General features: G+C 34.7%; 1 protein-coding gene across 8 annotated transcripts in view; it reads right to left on the bottom strand.

The window, feature by feature from the left end:
- Positions 1–14,675, bottom strand: part of LOC108971058 — a 58,461-nt gene that overhangs the window by 10,098 nt on the left and 33,688 nt on the right. For all 8 annotated transcript variants that reach the window (XM_018936867.1, XM_018936866.1, XM_018936863.1 and 5 more), the window contains 2 exons: positions 1,075–1,885; positions 844–963 (listed from right to left, as the gene is read on the bottom strand). In XM_018936867.1, the coding sequence (XP_018792412.1) occupies positions 844–963; positions 1,075–1,684 (730 nt within the window). In that variant the 5' untranslated portion in view covers positions 1,685–1,885. The remainder of the gene's footprint in view (positions 1–843; positions 964–1,074; positions 1,886–14,675) is intronic.

Here is a 14,675-nt window from a genome sequence, read left to right as displayed (position 1 = left end):
GAAAGAGAAGTAGAAAGAGAGTCGAAACATTTTAATATGACAAATTAAGCTAGATATATTCAGAGGAGTAAAGTATATGTGCAGGTGTGTGTGTGTGAAGTGTATTTCTTTTTGACATGTGTATGTGTTTTTATTTCCTTTTGACAATTACATTTCTTTAGCTTGTGGGAGGTTAGTGTTGTTGTGGGTGGAGTGATGCGTCGCACCCACAAGACGCGCCGTAGCAGTTGAAGAGTGGAATAAATCAATTTCAGTTTGAAAAGTAGCAAAGTTTGAGTGAAAAAAATTTTAAAAATTAACTGTAATTTTTTATACCCAAGGCAAGTGTTTAAGGCTTGTTAAGGTGAAAAAATTGTTCTAGAATTTACTTGCTAACAACTCGTTAACCCTTGGCTATGTCTTTGGGGTCTAAAGCGCACTTTGATGCGACAACGGTACTGTAGAAGATATTTTCAGCAAATTTTTTTTGAAGTCCGGGTGACACCTACATATCTGTGCTGCAAATATGAAGCTTCCTTTGATATGAAATATGAAGGGTTCCTTACTGGCATAAGATTTTTTTAAAACTATTATAGATATGTAGGAAAAAGTCTAGAACTACTGCTTTATTTATTCAGGCAATCTTTATTATCATGTGCAAACGGTCTTGATTAACGAGTTCGTCCAACTTAAAAAGAACTTCCTCAATATCACAAATTTTTCTCACTAAAATCGAACTTTAAATTTCAGGAAATACCTTAAAAACTCAATTTTATCATTGGGCATACAAAATAACAGTATTTTATAAATAAATAAAAAATTAAATTTAAAAAATGTTCTTAAGTCTGAAGAGTGTATACTTACGCGGCCGGGATGGCGGCTCTGCAGTTTCCTCCAAAATGCGCAATTCGATTTCTAACGACTGTATCTCATCGTAACCACGTTGCAGCAGCTTCATGATCTTTTTAATGAAGCCCACATAATCTTCGAAATATCAAAAAAAATCTCATAAAAAACATCAAAACATTTTTAACTGCACTCAAAAAATTATATTCAGCACTCTCTCTTTCGCTCTACACGCTTCACCTCACTCACCTCTGGGAAAATCCTTCGGACTGACCAACTCTTTGAAGAAATCCTGCGCGATCTGTGCCTGCTTCTCGTCGCTGCGCAACCACTGACGGAACCAGAAGCGCAGCGTACGCGATTCCTGCGAATGCTTGCCGGTATTGGCGCTCACCAGGAATACACGAAACTCCAGCGATAATTGTGCCGGCAGCAATTCGCTCTTCTGTCCACTAACGGTGTCCTTATTTATGATAATTCCAGTGTGATCGCCGCCAGCGACATGAACGCGCTCGTTTATCTCATCGACAAGCTTACGTTCGATCAGTATAACGGTGCTGTTAGCGGTTTTACCCTTTGGCGTCATTACGACCTGTTCACGATCTGTGCGCGGTGGCGTGTGACACGTACTACGGCCATTGACGTTCTGACTATGGCGCTGCAGGCTGCCCTGATTGTCTGTCAACGAGGATATGCTGCCGCTGCGACTGCCACCAGCGCTGCCATTACCGTTGCCGTTGCCATTCGCGGCGTATGTGCCATTGCCAATGGCTGCATGGTTGTCATATATGGCGCCGGATTTGTTTGGTTTGGGGGGTGGTGGCGGTGGTGCCATTTGTGGATGACTTCGCGCTGACATGATTGTGATGAGGACAGGTATATATGTATGTGTGTGGTTTTCTGTGTTTTTTGTAATTTATTTATTTGTTGGTGGATGTGTGTGTGTGTTCCTGTTAGATAGTAGTTCTATTCTTCCACTTGGCTATGCAACCTTGGTTCGAGTTTAATATATTCAAAACTTCGAAAATACCTCAAACTTTTCGTTTCCTATTGTTTTGACCTAAAATAGAAAGAAAACATGACAATAGGTATTTATGTGATGAGGTACATTGAAAGAAATTTGTTTCAGAAAATAATGTTTTGTTGATTAATTTTTTTTGGTCTGATTTCAAGATTTTCTTAAGACCTTGAATACCTTAAAAGTGTCACCCACCGAAATATAACTGACATTTCGTTTATAATGAGTTTTGACTTTGTTGTTTTTGTAACATGTACATAATCCTTATTAGGATGGTAGGTGTTAGATAAGTTGTCATCGACGTCATCATGTTGTTTCGACGGGGTCTGACCAAACGGAGAAGTGGATTTGACCGATGGATTCTTTGTCGACTTTTCGATCAACACTGAGTTGTCTAATATGTTACAAAATGATTTTGGTTTAGTTCCTTATTAATTTTTATAAAAGAACTGATGAGAAGCTTATTATAATTGGTTCTTCTTTATTAAACCCCTTTTTTTAAATTTTATCTGACATATTTTATAAGAGAAAATTTAAATTTTTATTGTTTGGTATACATTTTTATTACAAAAATTTAATTTTTTTGAAAAGTTTTTCATACAACTGGCAATAAGGAAGTATCTTTGAAAATAAAAATTAAAAAAAAACTTATTTTCAAAATTTTTTTTTGAAAAAAATTGTATGTACTAATATTGCAAAATAAAAATATTTCAAAAAAACCAATTGCAAAAAAATTTTGAAAAAAATAGAAAAAAAAATTTCAAAAAACAAATTGAAAAAAATATACGTACTGATATTGAAAAATAAAAAAATTTAATAAAAAAAAACATTTTTTGAAAAAAAAATTTTGAAAAAAATATTGCGTACTGAATTTTTTCAGTGTAGCTGAAGAAAGCAAATTTAAATTTGACGAGCACAAAATGCAACTTTTAGTTACACATACATATTTCGTTATTTATTTGTATAGGCCTTCACATAAAATATATTCTTCTATATTTAACCACCCTTTCAGTAGGCGCTCATGAGCTTCTACACGAATACCAATTAATTCGAATAGTTCGTGTTCGAAATGTGTAAAAGCAGAAAATGACGGAGGAGAAAACCATGACAAAAGGTAGAAAAGCAAAAGTTACCTTAACTATTATTAATTTCTGTTATAAAATTAGGGCTGACGTTTTGAAGTCCAATGCACAAGCCATAATTTGTTGTCGTAGCTACAACAACAGCGAAAAACAGTTCATCAATGTGTCAACAAGCTGCAAAGTATAGCAGAGACACATACTCTCTTAAGTTACGTGTCTATTTCCAATAATATTTTATGTCGATTTTTAGCGAAGAAGCAAATTTGCAAGCCAATACTTTGCCAACCCTTTTTGAAGCAAACGAAAATAGAGACATGAATATAATATATACGGGGTTAGCAGGAAAAAAAAATAACGCTCAAGAACTTTAAAGCAACTATTTGCTAGTGTGCGTTTTCGCGTCTTAACTGCCAGCTATAATTATAATACAGGGTGTTCATATGCTCTCCAAAATCTCATATGGTGGTCAAAAATATCTCACACTAACTTGAAACCCGTTAAAAAACCAGTCACCATTGATATCAACTAACATTGGAAGTCTTTAATTTGACATTGGAGCTATGAGATTTCATAACCTGTTTGAATTCGATCGTAATCAATCAGTCTTAAACAAATCACTACATGGATATTTTCTTTTGCTAATACTGTAGACTTTTTAATCTTATATCTTCCTTTAAGTTGATTGAACTCCAATCTACCAAAGCTGAGACAATTTTGTGCTATTTCAATTTCCTACAGGGTATGTATTTAAATTTGGTATGGCTTGATGTATAATATTTATGTCGAAATTTTACTTCGAAAATGAAGGCAAACAACATTCATTCAGTGAACTAACACAAGGCATCAGATTGTGGGAAAGTATGTTCAGTGTACCCCGTCTCGAACATACAAGGTGCACATCCAAAAAACTTATGTGTATGTAAATTGCAAATATAGTAATATTATTTACGACTTGTTTACATTTATGTCTTTTACATACCTAAAAGAGCTATGGTATTGGATATCCATTTCGCAAAATTTGTTTGCCTCACATCATCAGCAAAAGGTATGTGTTGGTATCTGTGGGTAACCCGATGCCCAACTTCATTCTAGGTCAATTTAGAGCGTGTGCCACAAAGCATTAATTTTACATGCACATATTTACTATGTTTACACAAGAAATGCATATATTATATGTTCAAATGTATTTTGTGGGGTAATGGTTTTACGAGACGCTTTAGAAATACCTATAAAATACGAAAGTGTTGAAAGGGCGGTTAAATATCCACGCAGCTATGCACTTTACTAATCATGGGCGTTGAATGGACGCCGCCTAATTGAAGTTTTATCACTTTGCCAATATCGTCTGCGCAGATTCGATTTACAAACCTAGATGGTTGAAAGCAAGCGTATATGAGTATAAAAGCCTTTCTAATTAGGGTAGGTCACAAAAACAGGCGCGTTGTTTACTGTTTGATGTCGTGGTAGTAGCACTAATGACAATTTGAACTGTCAGAATCTGAATCAACATCAATAGGGGTCAGAAGACCCCAGTCATGTCCAGCTGTCATATTATGTTTGTTCAATATTGCTGGTATTTCATTATGGAAAGACGTACGCCGAAACAACGTTTACGAATCGTTCAATTTTATTAACAAAAATCGCGTTCTTTAAAGATTTACGGTCAACATAATCGGCCTACCGAGCTTACCATTCGCAAAACCGTCACCCATCTTGATACCTAGCTTTCATTATGGGATAATACTCGACCGAATCGATCACTTCCAGCAGGCAGTGAAGAAAATGTAGCAGCCGTAGCTGTGAGTTTACACGAAGACCGTGGAGAGTCGACTCGGCGCTGTTCATAGCAACTCGGATTAGCGTATTTTAGCTTGTACAAGAACTGCAGTTGCTGCGCTATGAACTCTTGAAAAGTTCCAAAAAAGATCCGAATTTTTCGAGCCATTGTTTACATACCCATTTCTAGCAAAATTGTCGTTTTTGGGACGAAGAGTAATCCGGGCTGCAATTTCATCCAGAAAAGACAACGGTTTGGTGTGATTTGCGGGCCGGTGGAATCATTGCATTGATATTTCTTCAAAAATGATGCCGATGAGAAGGTAACCATCACCGGCGACCATTATAATATTCGACTATTTGATTACATTTGGTTTCAATAAGATGGTGCCACTTTTCACATATCGCATCAATCAATAGATTACTTCGGTGAGCAGATAATTTCACTTCTTGGGCCAGTCGATTAGCTACCAACATCGTGTGATATCAAGTCGTTTGACTTTTCCCTATGCGGATATACAGTCTAAACTTCACGTGTGTCCTTCGTCAGTTACCGGTCGAAATGCTCGAACGAGTCATCGAAAATTGAACTCAACGGATGGAACATCGGAGACGTAGCCGGGGCTAACATTTGAAAGAGATAATCTAGAACTCTAAGATATCTGCTGAAAGCGTAAAAAATATGAACAGCCTAAACGAGATAGTCTAGCCTCTGAATATATGCCTAAAGAGTTAAATATGCTCTGAGGTTTTGTAATCCTGAGAGTCTCAGAGATCTATGATATTAATCTACAATTTGTTAGGGCGTAGTTTTGACAATCTCGGATAATCATTTCAGTCAAGGCCTACAGAAAACGATTTTGGAAAACGAACTTAGTGTAGTTAACTCTAGAGATCTTATATTAGTCGAAACTCATCTCTTTTTTAAGTCCTCTATAAAGTCTTTGGTGTGTCTTCTCACAACTGAAATGCTCTTTAAGATAGTAACCCAATCAAATCCTCCTAACCTCGGTTTCTCTAACTCTCGCGTAAGATTACACCTTATGTCATTTTCCTTAGCAGGTTAAACACTCTAACAGCCCCTTGATGCTTAAGAGCACGCATTGAGTGTAAACGTATTCCTCTGTGCCACATTGCGTGTGAAATTCACCCTCCGCTGGGCGTAAGCATTTCAAAACCTTTTCACAAGCACTCAAGTAAATACTCAGCGACACACATTTACACATACCAAAGCCGCCGAATCCACCCTTAGGGTTTACCACGGCTGAGCAAACACAATGTTGATCTTTTGCAAGATGTTTGCCGACGCCGGGTGGCTGCCAAGCGCTTTATTGCTCTTGTTTTCGTAATATTTACAATCGGATAACATATGTATTTGAACATTATTTTGCAATTTAAAGGCTAAAGACGAAGTTGACAGGACGAATAGCTGATTGGAGTTAAAATATAAAAATAAGTACGAGTAATGATCTTAATGTTTTGGATAAATTAGAGAGGTTACATGGGTTATGAAATATTGAGCTAAAAAATGTTTACAGAAGAAAAACTAATTTATATGTTTGGCATACTGCTCTAGATAAAATATTAGAACTTTCGGTTTAATACAGTTGTTAAAAGAGTTTTTGCATTACGAATCTTCTCGGAACACGTGACTTCAACGCTTAAGATGTTCACACACGGCACTCAGGTCAGAAAAGACTATGAATATTTCAAATCTATTTATTATAATATTTTGGTTAAAATTTCCATTCCAACACGAAAAAACAACAAAATTATTTGTCTCCGAGCACCTGGACAGTCAGGACAAACATTTTCGAGCAACGTGTTTCTGTGAGTGCTGCAAGCAAAAAATTCAGTGTCCGCTGGAGCAGAGGTACGCGATTAAATTCCGTGTGAAACTCGGTAAATCTGGCGCAGAGACGTTTGATATGATCAAACAGGCTTAGCCAGATGTGGCAGCAGGCGTTTTTGGAGGGCCGTAAGGGGATCGCTGATGAAGATCGAAAGAATGAGCAAATTCAAAGTGAAAACGATGCTCATTGTTTCTTTTTTTTTTTTTGACATCAAAGACATCGTCCACCGTGAATTTGTTCTTCCTGGACAAGCCGACAACGCCAAGTTTTACGTCGACGTCCTCAAAAAACTCAAAGGGTCAATCGGATCCGACAAGAAACGCCGATTGGAAGTTGCATCACGACAACGCCTCGATTCACACCGCCCTTCTTGTGTACAGCTACCGCTTCTGCCCCCACAGTTTTTTTGTTTCTTTGCCTGAATAGGCAGATGAAAGGGGATCTAAGCAGCGTACACCTCTGCTCTTAAGGCTATTCCGGAAAATGGCCTTCAATGCTTGAAAATCGCGCTGACAGTGCTGCATCTACGCAGAAGGAGCCTATTTTGTAAGTTTTTAAAGAATTGTAAGGATTGGTTTAATAAATTTTTTTAAATGGACTCAGTCCTATTACTCTCCAGACAAGGAAATATGTGCCGCTAAGTATTTACTTGAGTGCTTCTGAAAAGCTTTTGAAATGCTTACGCCCAGGGGAGGGTGAATTTCACATGCAATGTGGCACAGAGGAATACGTGCTCTTAAGCGTCAAGGGGCTGTTAGAGTGTTTAACCTGCTATCACTTTTATTTATAAGAAGGCGAAAAGGAAATATTGGTGATCTTCGACGGCGTTCTGAACCTTTACAGTGAATTTTTCTGAAGAACTTCAGAGGCAAACGTCTACAAAGAATATTTTTCTGATATTATTCATATGACTTTTAAGCTTTTCAGCAATGTTGTTTTCATCTTCTCCTTAAGTATTTTACTCCTTTGTATTAAATTGCTTAGAAAAAGTAAAAAAATCATCTCCATAAAGCGACTATTTCGAGAGTCTTAAAAAAACTCGTTGGGGAAAAATGTAGTGTAGTCATCGAACACAGGCACTCAAAAAATAAAATTTCTATTTCTGACTTATCAAAGTAGCCTCGTACGAAAAGTTTGTTTTCTGAACCAACACTCGCGACACTTTTGGGGTAAACGGCTCTTGGAAAAGCTATATTCACATCCTTCATAACGCTTGAGGGTGTGGTGATATTTCATAGAAATTTATACAAAATTAAACTATAAATTAACTCTGTAGTTTAAAATTCACCAATCAAGTGAAAAATTATTTTAATACTGATGATGTTAGAAAATTAATAAAATTTATTATAACGGCATGTTTTTGTTGCTTTTACCCAAAATATAATTTTTTATTTAAAATAAAAATGCCATTTAAATTTATCTTCATAGTTTCAAAATTTTGAAAACCACTGGCAGCGTCAAACTCTCTAATGAAGCATCAGACACTTATTTTCTTTTGCAACATGTTATTGTTTACATTTACCGCTATAAGTGCATAAGAGCAAATGTTGTCAGTGAAAAGTTATTCATCACTGCAATAATTGGATTAGACTGCTGCATGTGAGGAAAAAATCATGGAGCTTGTGACTTAATGACTTTACGATAATACCATATAGAGTGCTTGTGTGAAGTATGAAAGCACCAAATGACAAATCACCAAGTTAATGGAGGGAGGGAGGATGTCATGTATGTGAGCCTCCACGCACACGTAACGGCATATTGAGATATGATATGATACAGGGTTGTACATTTTCAATACATTTGCATTAAAGAAATGTTAAAAATAAATATTTAATTTTTAATTCGAAATTCTTATTTTTTGCTAAAAATAATTCTTAAAAAATTTTTGCTAAAATTTTTTAAAATTTTTTTTTTTCAAATTATGCTTTTCAATGTTTTTTTTATTTATTTTTTTCCAATATTTTTATGTAAGTAATAATCCATACACTGGTTTTGAGCCGCCCTGCATATTCCCATAGTCAGTATAGTCACATTGTGGTCCCTTCGGTGCTTGATGAGCTCGAGCGAAAAACAAAGGTGCAGCTGTATACATAACGGTTCATTGACGATTGGGGTTAAGTCGTGTTGTAGTGTGCGGGGAGGCGTTTGGGGTTCACAATTGAAGCACTCAAATTCCATAATTTAAATTGAAAATGGGTTGAAGAGATGCACGAACGGAAATTATGATGCAAATATACAGGCATACATTCGTAGTATGCATCATTTCTGAATGCAATGACAGTGTTGTTGTTTATATTTATAAGAGTTACATCTATCTTTATGGGAGTATGATGAAGTTGTTGATTATTGTCTGCACTTTTAATTTAAATTTAATATGTAAACGTCATGAGAGCGGAGACAGAATGATGATTTCAAATTCAACTTGAGAATTTACATGAAGTTGCACAAGAGGATTTGTGAATTTCCAGACACATCTACATACCTGCCTTCATATACAATGTAAGAATGTATGAGTAAAACTTCGGCAAATACCGTAACTGCTACATCGTGTGTAAATTATGGAAGCTTTCACTCAGTAGTTTTTTAAAATTCCAATTTTTGTGGATTTTTTGTGTAAAACATGATATTGCATTTTACTTTTGAAGATCTTTAATCGATGAATTAGTTGATGTTTTGAAAGATTTGTAATACGATTTCAGAAATAGAAACCACTTTTGCCAGTTCAAGATTTTACAGAATTGAAGCCAGTGCTCAAATAATGCTAATATTTGAAGCTTTCATTTGCATTTTCATAACACAGAAAAGAGCTTTCACTTTTAAAACTTATATCTGAAACTTCCAATCACAAAAGCTCTATTTTTATGCGATAATATTTATTTTACCAGAAGAGCTTTTAAGTTGTTAAAGGGTTATATGGGTTTACGAATTTCAAAAAATCGATTTATTTATTGTCGTATTAAATTCTACAAATTTAGGATATTGTCCAAAATTTTCAAGTTGATCCGAGTTATAATTTGGGAGATACAGCCGTGAGAATTTGCGCTACCTCGGCTAAGAACGCCGTCTTTAAACGCGTTTTTCTTGCAACTGTGTTTTTGAAGTCGGTTGGCAAAATTTCTTGAGAAGTATTTAAACCGATTTTCATGAAACTTTAAACAGCCTATGAGATACAATTCTTAAAGACTTAGACGAAGGATTTTTTTTTGATTATAAGTATTGGAAGAGTATTTTTTTTTTACCCGAGGAAACCCATATAACCTCTTAAAAATCTTCTTGAGGATATTAAAATATTGTTTAAAAACTCGATTTTTAACAACTCCATCTATTCACCAAACTTTCACAATTAAATAATCAAGTTGCACATATGTATTTTCGAAATTCTGGCAGAATTTTTTTAAAAACGTTGGTTTCTAATTTCTTTCGTACTTTTGCGTATATTAAAGGTTTCAATATAAATGTTTACTTCACTACAATTTGTTTTTCATTTTATTTGCATATAAATATAATCGTTGTAAGTAATTAAGGGTATCCAATTGATTACCCCTTTTGATTACTCTTTTTATTGTGCCACGTTCATACACTTTAGTTGAATAGAATTGCTGTTGCCTAATTCTGTAATTGCTAGCTGACTTTTTGACTTATTGACTACTCGACCGTAAAGGAAATCGACAATTAAATACAAAATGTTACCAGAAAGCAATAATAAAGAAATTGTATGTATATGCATGTATGTAGGTATGGCCTATATACGGATATATATATACATATATTTATAGCTCAATTGACTTTGTCTGCTAAGGAAATTGTAATGTCTATTTTGTGCTAAGTTGCCTCAAGTGAAATCGTTAAAGAGTTTGCTTTCTCCAGCACTCTGTAAATGATGTTACATTTATACTTGAAATGGTATGTAACATCGAATTTTTTGTTAAGATTTTGCTATGTATTTGATCCCTCTCGTTGAACTTCGTGAAATTAAAGAAGTTCAACAGAGCTTGAAACTTTTCCAACGTCGAGATCTTAAATTAATAGGAACAATAGAGCTAGAGCAAGAGCTGAAGCTGCTCGACCTTCCCAAGCGACATCACTCCGCACTATGGGCTTTTAAAAAGTTGCAAAGACATCCGACGTTTTTCAGACAAATTTCGTTCAGCAATGAAACCCATTTATGGCTCAATGGGTAATGAAAACAAGCATATTGAGATCCCAAAAAAGAGCAACCTGAAGAGATTCAATGGTAGACATTTCATCTAGAAAAACAACAGTTTTGTGTGGTTTGTGGGCCGGTGAAATCGTCGGTCTATATTTCTTCAAATATCACATCAATTGATGAATTAATTGAGAGAATACTTCTGTGAGCAGATAATTTTACGTTTTGTACCGGTCGATTGGCTACCAAGATCGTGTGATATCACACCGTTAGAGGTTTTTTTTTTATTTCATTATGCAAAGTCTAAAGTCTATGCGGACAATCCGTCTTCGATTCAGATCTTGGAACTAAACATCTAGCTCGTCATTCAGCGGTTACCAGTTGAAATGCTCGAACGAGTCATCGAAAAATGAACACAACGGATGGAGCATCTGAGACGTAGCCAACATTTGAAAGAAAGATGGGGAACCTCGAAATGGATCATTACTACCATAAACTCGTAATCGATCATTTATTCAATTAATTTCAGGGATGTTACTGCCGCTAGAACAGCAACATGTGAAGTAAATATTTGTAAGATTAAAAGGTACAAATGTTTATTGTTTTTGAACAATGTCTTGGTAAAGTTTTGAATTCTTATTATTTTTACACAGATTCTAATACTTTAAGAATTGTGAAAAAAGTTACCGACTTAAGAAATATACTGATAAGAACTGCTTTTGTTTTGCCAAGCTTTGTATAGTGGCAATTCGAATAATGACTGGTGCAAATAAATACATGTATTAAGATTTAAAAACACCAATTTATCTTATTCACATCAGTATCGCATTTTTCGTATTCCATTCTCTAAGCTTGAATGAATCGAACAAACCACTAGCATAACCAATGACGACTAACATTAATGCGTGGTGACTCATTCTAAAAACACCTTTTTATGCGTATTACGCAAATAATTAGAACAGTTATTTAAATTATGACTAACGACAACCACATTTACTCATATATAAATATAGCAATGTTTATACAAACTATATATTTGCACTTCCGTCAAAACAAGTTTCGATATGGGCGAGTTCAAGCTCTATGCTGCCTATCTAAAATGGAAAGCAAAAGTGTTAGTATTCATATAACTATGTGTACTTCTATATCTAGAACGCGCCAACATATGCAAATCAACTTCTAAGTCCAGTTCTTTACGTAATAGTAAGAAGGCATTTGTTAATGAATGAATAAAAACTGGTACTGGAATATGTATGTAAATATAAAATTGGCTATCAGTGTTGTAATATTTATAGCGTAATATATATTTATAAACTAGAATATTGTTATTATAAATATACAGTATTATTAAAGGCAATCTGTTCGCAATATTTTCTTAATTTTATCGTGTATACGTAACAATAGCAATAAATAATCCGTTAACTCTTTAAACACCAATTTGTGGACGAATGAAATAAATAAAGCACCGTGAATCCAACGCGCAAGGTCAAGTTCAATAACACAGCTTTTAATGTCGGTATTCGCACACGCCTTTCGGTTTTTGTTTTTCATTTTTGGCTTACCAAAATTTTTAGTAACTCCATTTTTCGGCTGTAAGCATATTTGCTTGCAATTAACCTGTGCATAAAGTGGTTATAATTTGGTTTTCAGTGTACTTTGGGCATTACTTCGCTATCTTATGAATTACCTTTTGTACTTTTTGTTGGCTTATTTAGTAAGTGTAAATAAGAAAGCAAGAACATTTGCCTGTGGCCTTTAATTATATCAGACATGCCGAAGCAAAATATTTGCTAACTAATTATGTTAATTACCTTACAAAGTCCCCGTTTAGTTAATCACAAGTAATTTAACACATAAGTTTTTTTTACCTTGCACAGAGTATATTAAGTTTGCCGCGTTTGTACCACCCATAAGGAAAAGTTGGAGATCCAATATGTTAATCTTTATATATAAATGATCTGCATAAGGAGCTTCAAAAGATATCTTCAAGAAATTTGGCATGCATTATTTTATAAGGCAGCATTGAAATCTCTGAAGAAATTATTGAGATAGGATCACTTTAGCATATAGCTGCCATACAAACTGAACGATAGGAATCAAGTTCTTCTGAGGAAATTGATTTATTTGTAAATTTAACGTTTTCCTTTTGCCTTTTTTTTATTTCCTAAGGGATTATATGGGTTTACGGGTTTCAAACAATCGAATTTTTTATTATCTTATGAAATCCTACAACATCTCCAGAATATTGTGTCAAATTCAAATTTATGCGCGTAATTGTTTCAGAGATACAGCCTTGATAACTTGTGTGGTCGGCGGACGTTGGACGAAGGATAGTTTTTCGATTAATACTATTTGAAACAAAAAAAAAAAAAATGTCGTGAAATTTTCACTGAAATTTTAATTCTTTTGTAAAAATGTCTGCCAAAAATCCAATTTTCAGTTTTTTTCCTTCGTTCAAGTTCTAAGTTAAGGTTTTGAATAAAAGACATATTTTTTCACTTTAAATAACAATAATAGATTTTTAAAATAAAATATTACATTTTTTATATGAGAAAAATAATGGTCGCAAAAGGCTGTTTTTTACTCGAGGAAACCCATGTAATCCCTTAAGTTCTTCTAACTACTTCTACTTTTTTATTGCAGGGTATTATAGAAATAGATAACGTTTTCCTTGCTTTTTTTATACCTTAATAGAAAGGCTCAAATTCGGCATATTAGACATACAGTAAAGGGTTGGGTAATTTTAGAATCGATATGGATGCTGTAGTTGTGGAAGAATTTTTTAAACAGACCTAAAGGAGGTGCCAATATCAACATATAATTTCCTTTTGAGAACACTTTTTAATTAGTTTCTGAAGCCATTCGTCCTCAAAGTTAAAATAAATCTGGTATATCATTAAGAGATGGAGTAACTCTAGTAGCAGGTGATAAGGATTTTAGTCTCGGTGGTTTCACAATGAACCCTCTAAACGCCTAGGTGTGTCATCAAATAGCCAGTTTATATACCTTACCTAATTAATTCCCTCTTTACATGAATTTAATGAATTTTACATTCAGTGTTATAATACGCTGTAATGCAGTTCATAGTTTAATGCAGTTTATTACCTTCTTGCTACGTCAGGGTTCTCAAATTATTCTATCGTTCTACTACTTCCTTCTGCTGAACGTCAGATCTTTGTTGAACGTTTTAATAACACGGGACACGAAATTCCTGGAAAAATTTGTTTTTCTAGAAATTGTTTGTTAGATTTTCGTTATAAAATTTAATAGCTTTTTCACACACTTCAAATTGAGTACTCATTTTGAAACCAACACATAATTTGAAATTTGACAGGAGCATTGGTTTATATTTTGCAAAGCCATATTAATTAGAAATTTTTTCAAATTTAACCAACTGCATTAAATGTACTAATTTCATCGTGTACAATCCTTCTTCTTCTTCTTAATTGGCGTAGACACCGCTTACGCGATTATAGCCGAGTTAACAACAGCGCGCCAGTCGTTTCTTCTTTTCGCTACGTGGCGCCAATTGGATATTCCAAGCGTAGCCAGGTCCTTCTCCACTTGGTCCTTCCAACGGAGTGGAGGTCTTTCTCTTCCTCTGCTTCCCCCGGCGGGTACTACAATATCTATAAGGTGTACAATCCTTACCTTATAGATATTGAATTGATGTGAGGATTATTTAACCTGCAGAGATCTTCTTAGAAGTTTAAACCTTTTAGATGATGCTGACGTTTGATGGTGCCAGATTAACACGAAAAATATAGGTAGCTTCGATACAGCTAGGCTTGTTCTTAAAACACTGCTGCTTATTAGTGGCATAAGTCAAGAACAAAAATTATTTGTTTAGCTACTTTAGTGAAACTTAAATGTCTCTTAATGACATAGTTAATTAAGATTAGCGCAATTCAAGTAGTTTTAAACAGGAAAAAACACAGTGAAATCTCCCGTATGCGGGCACTGACGGGAGAAGC

The sequence above is a fragment of the Bactrocera latifrons genome, unplaced genomic scaffold (genome assembly GCF_001853355.1).
Source record: "Bactrocera latifrons isolate USDA-ARS-PBARC rearing strain unplaced genomic scaffold, ASM185335v1 scaffold_32, whole genome shotgun sequence".
In the NCBI taxonomy this organism is placed as follows: domain Eukaryota; kingdom Metazoa; phylum Arthropoda; class Insecta; order Diptera; family Tephritidae; genus Bactrocera; species Bactrocera latifrons.
This window is presented reverse-complemented; position numbering and strand designations above follow the sequence as displayed.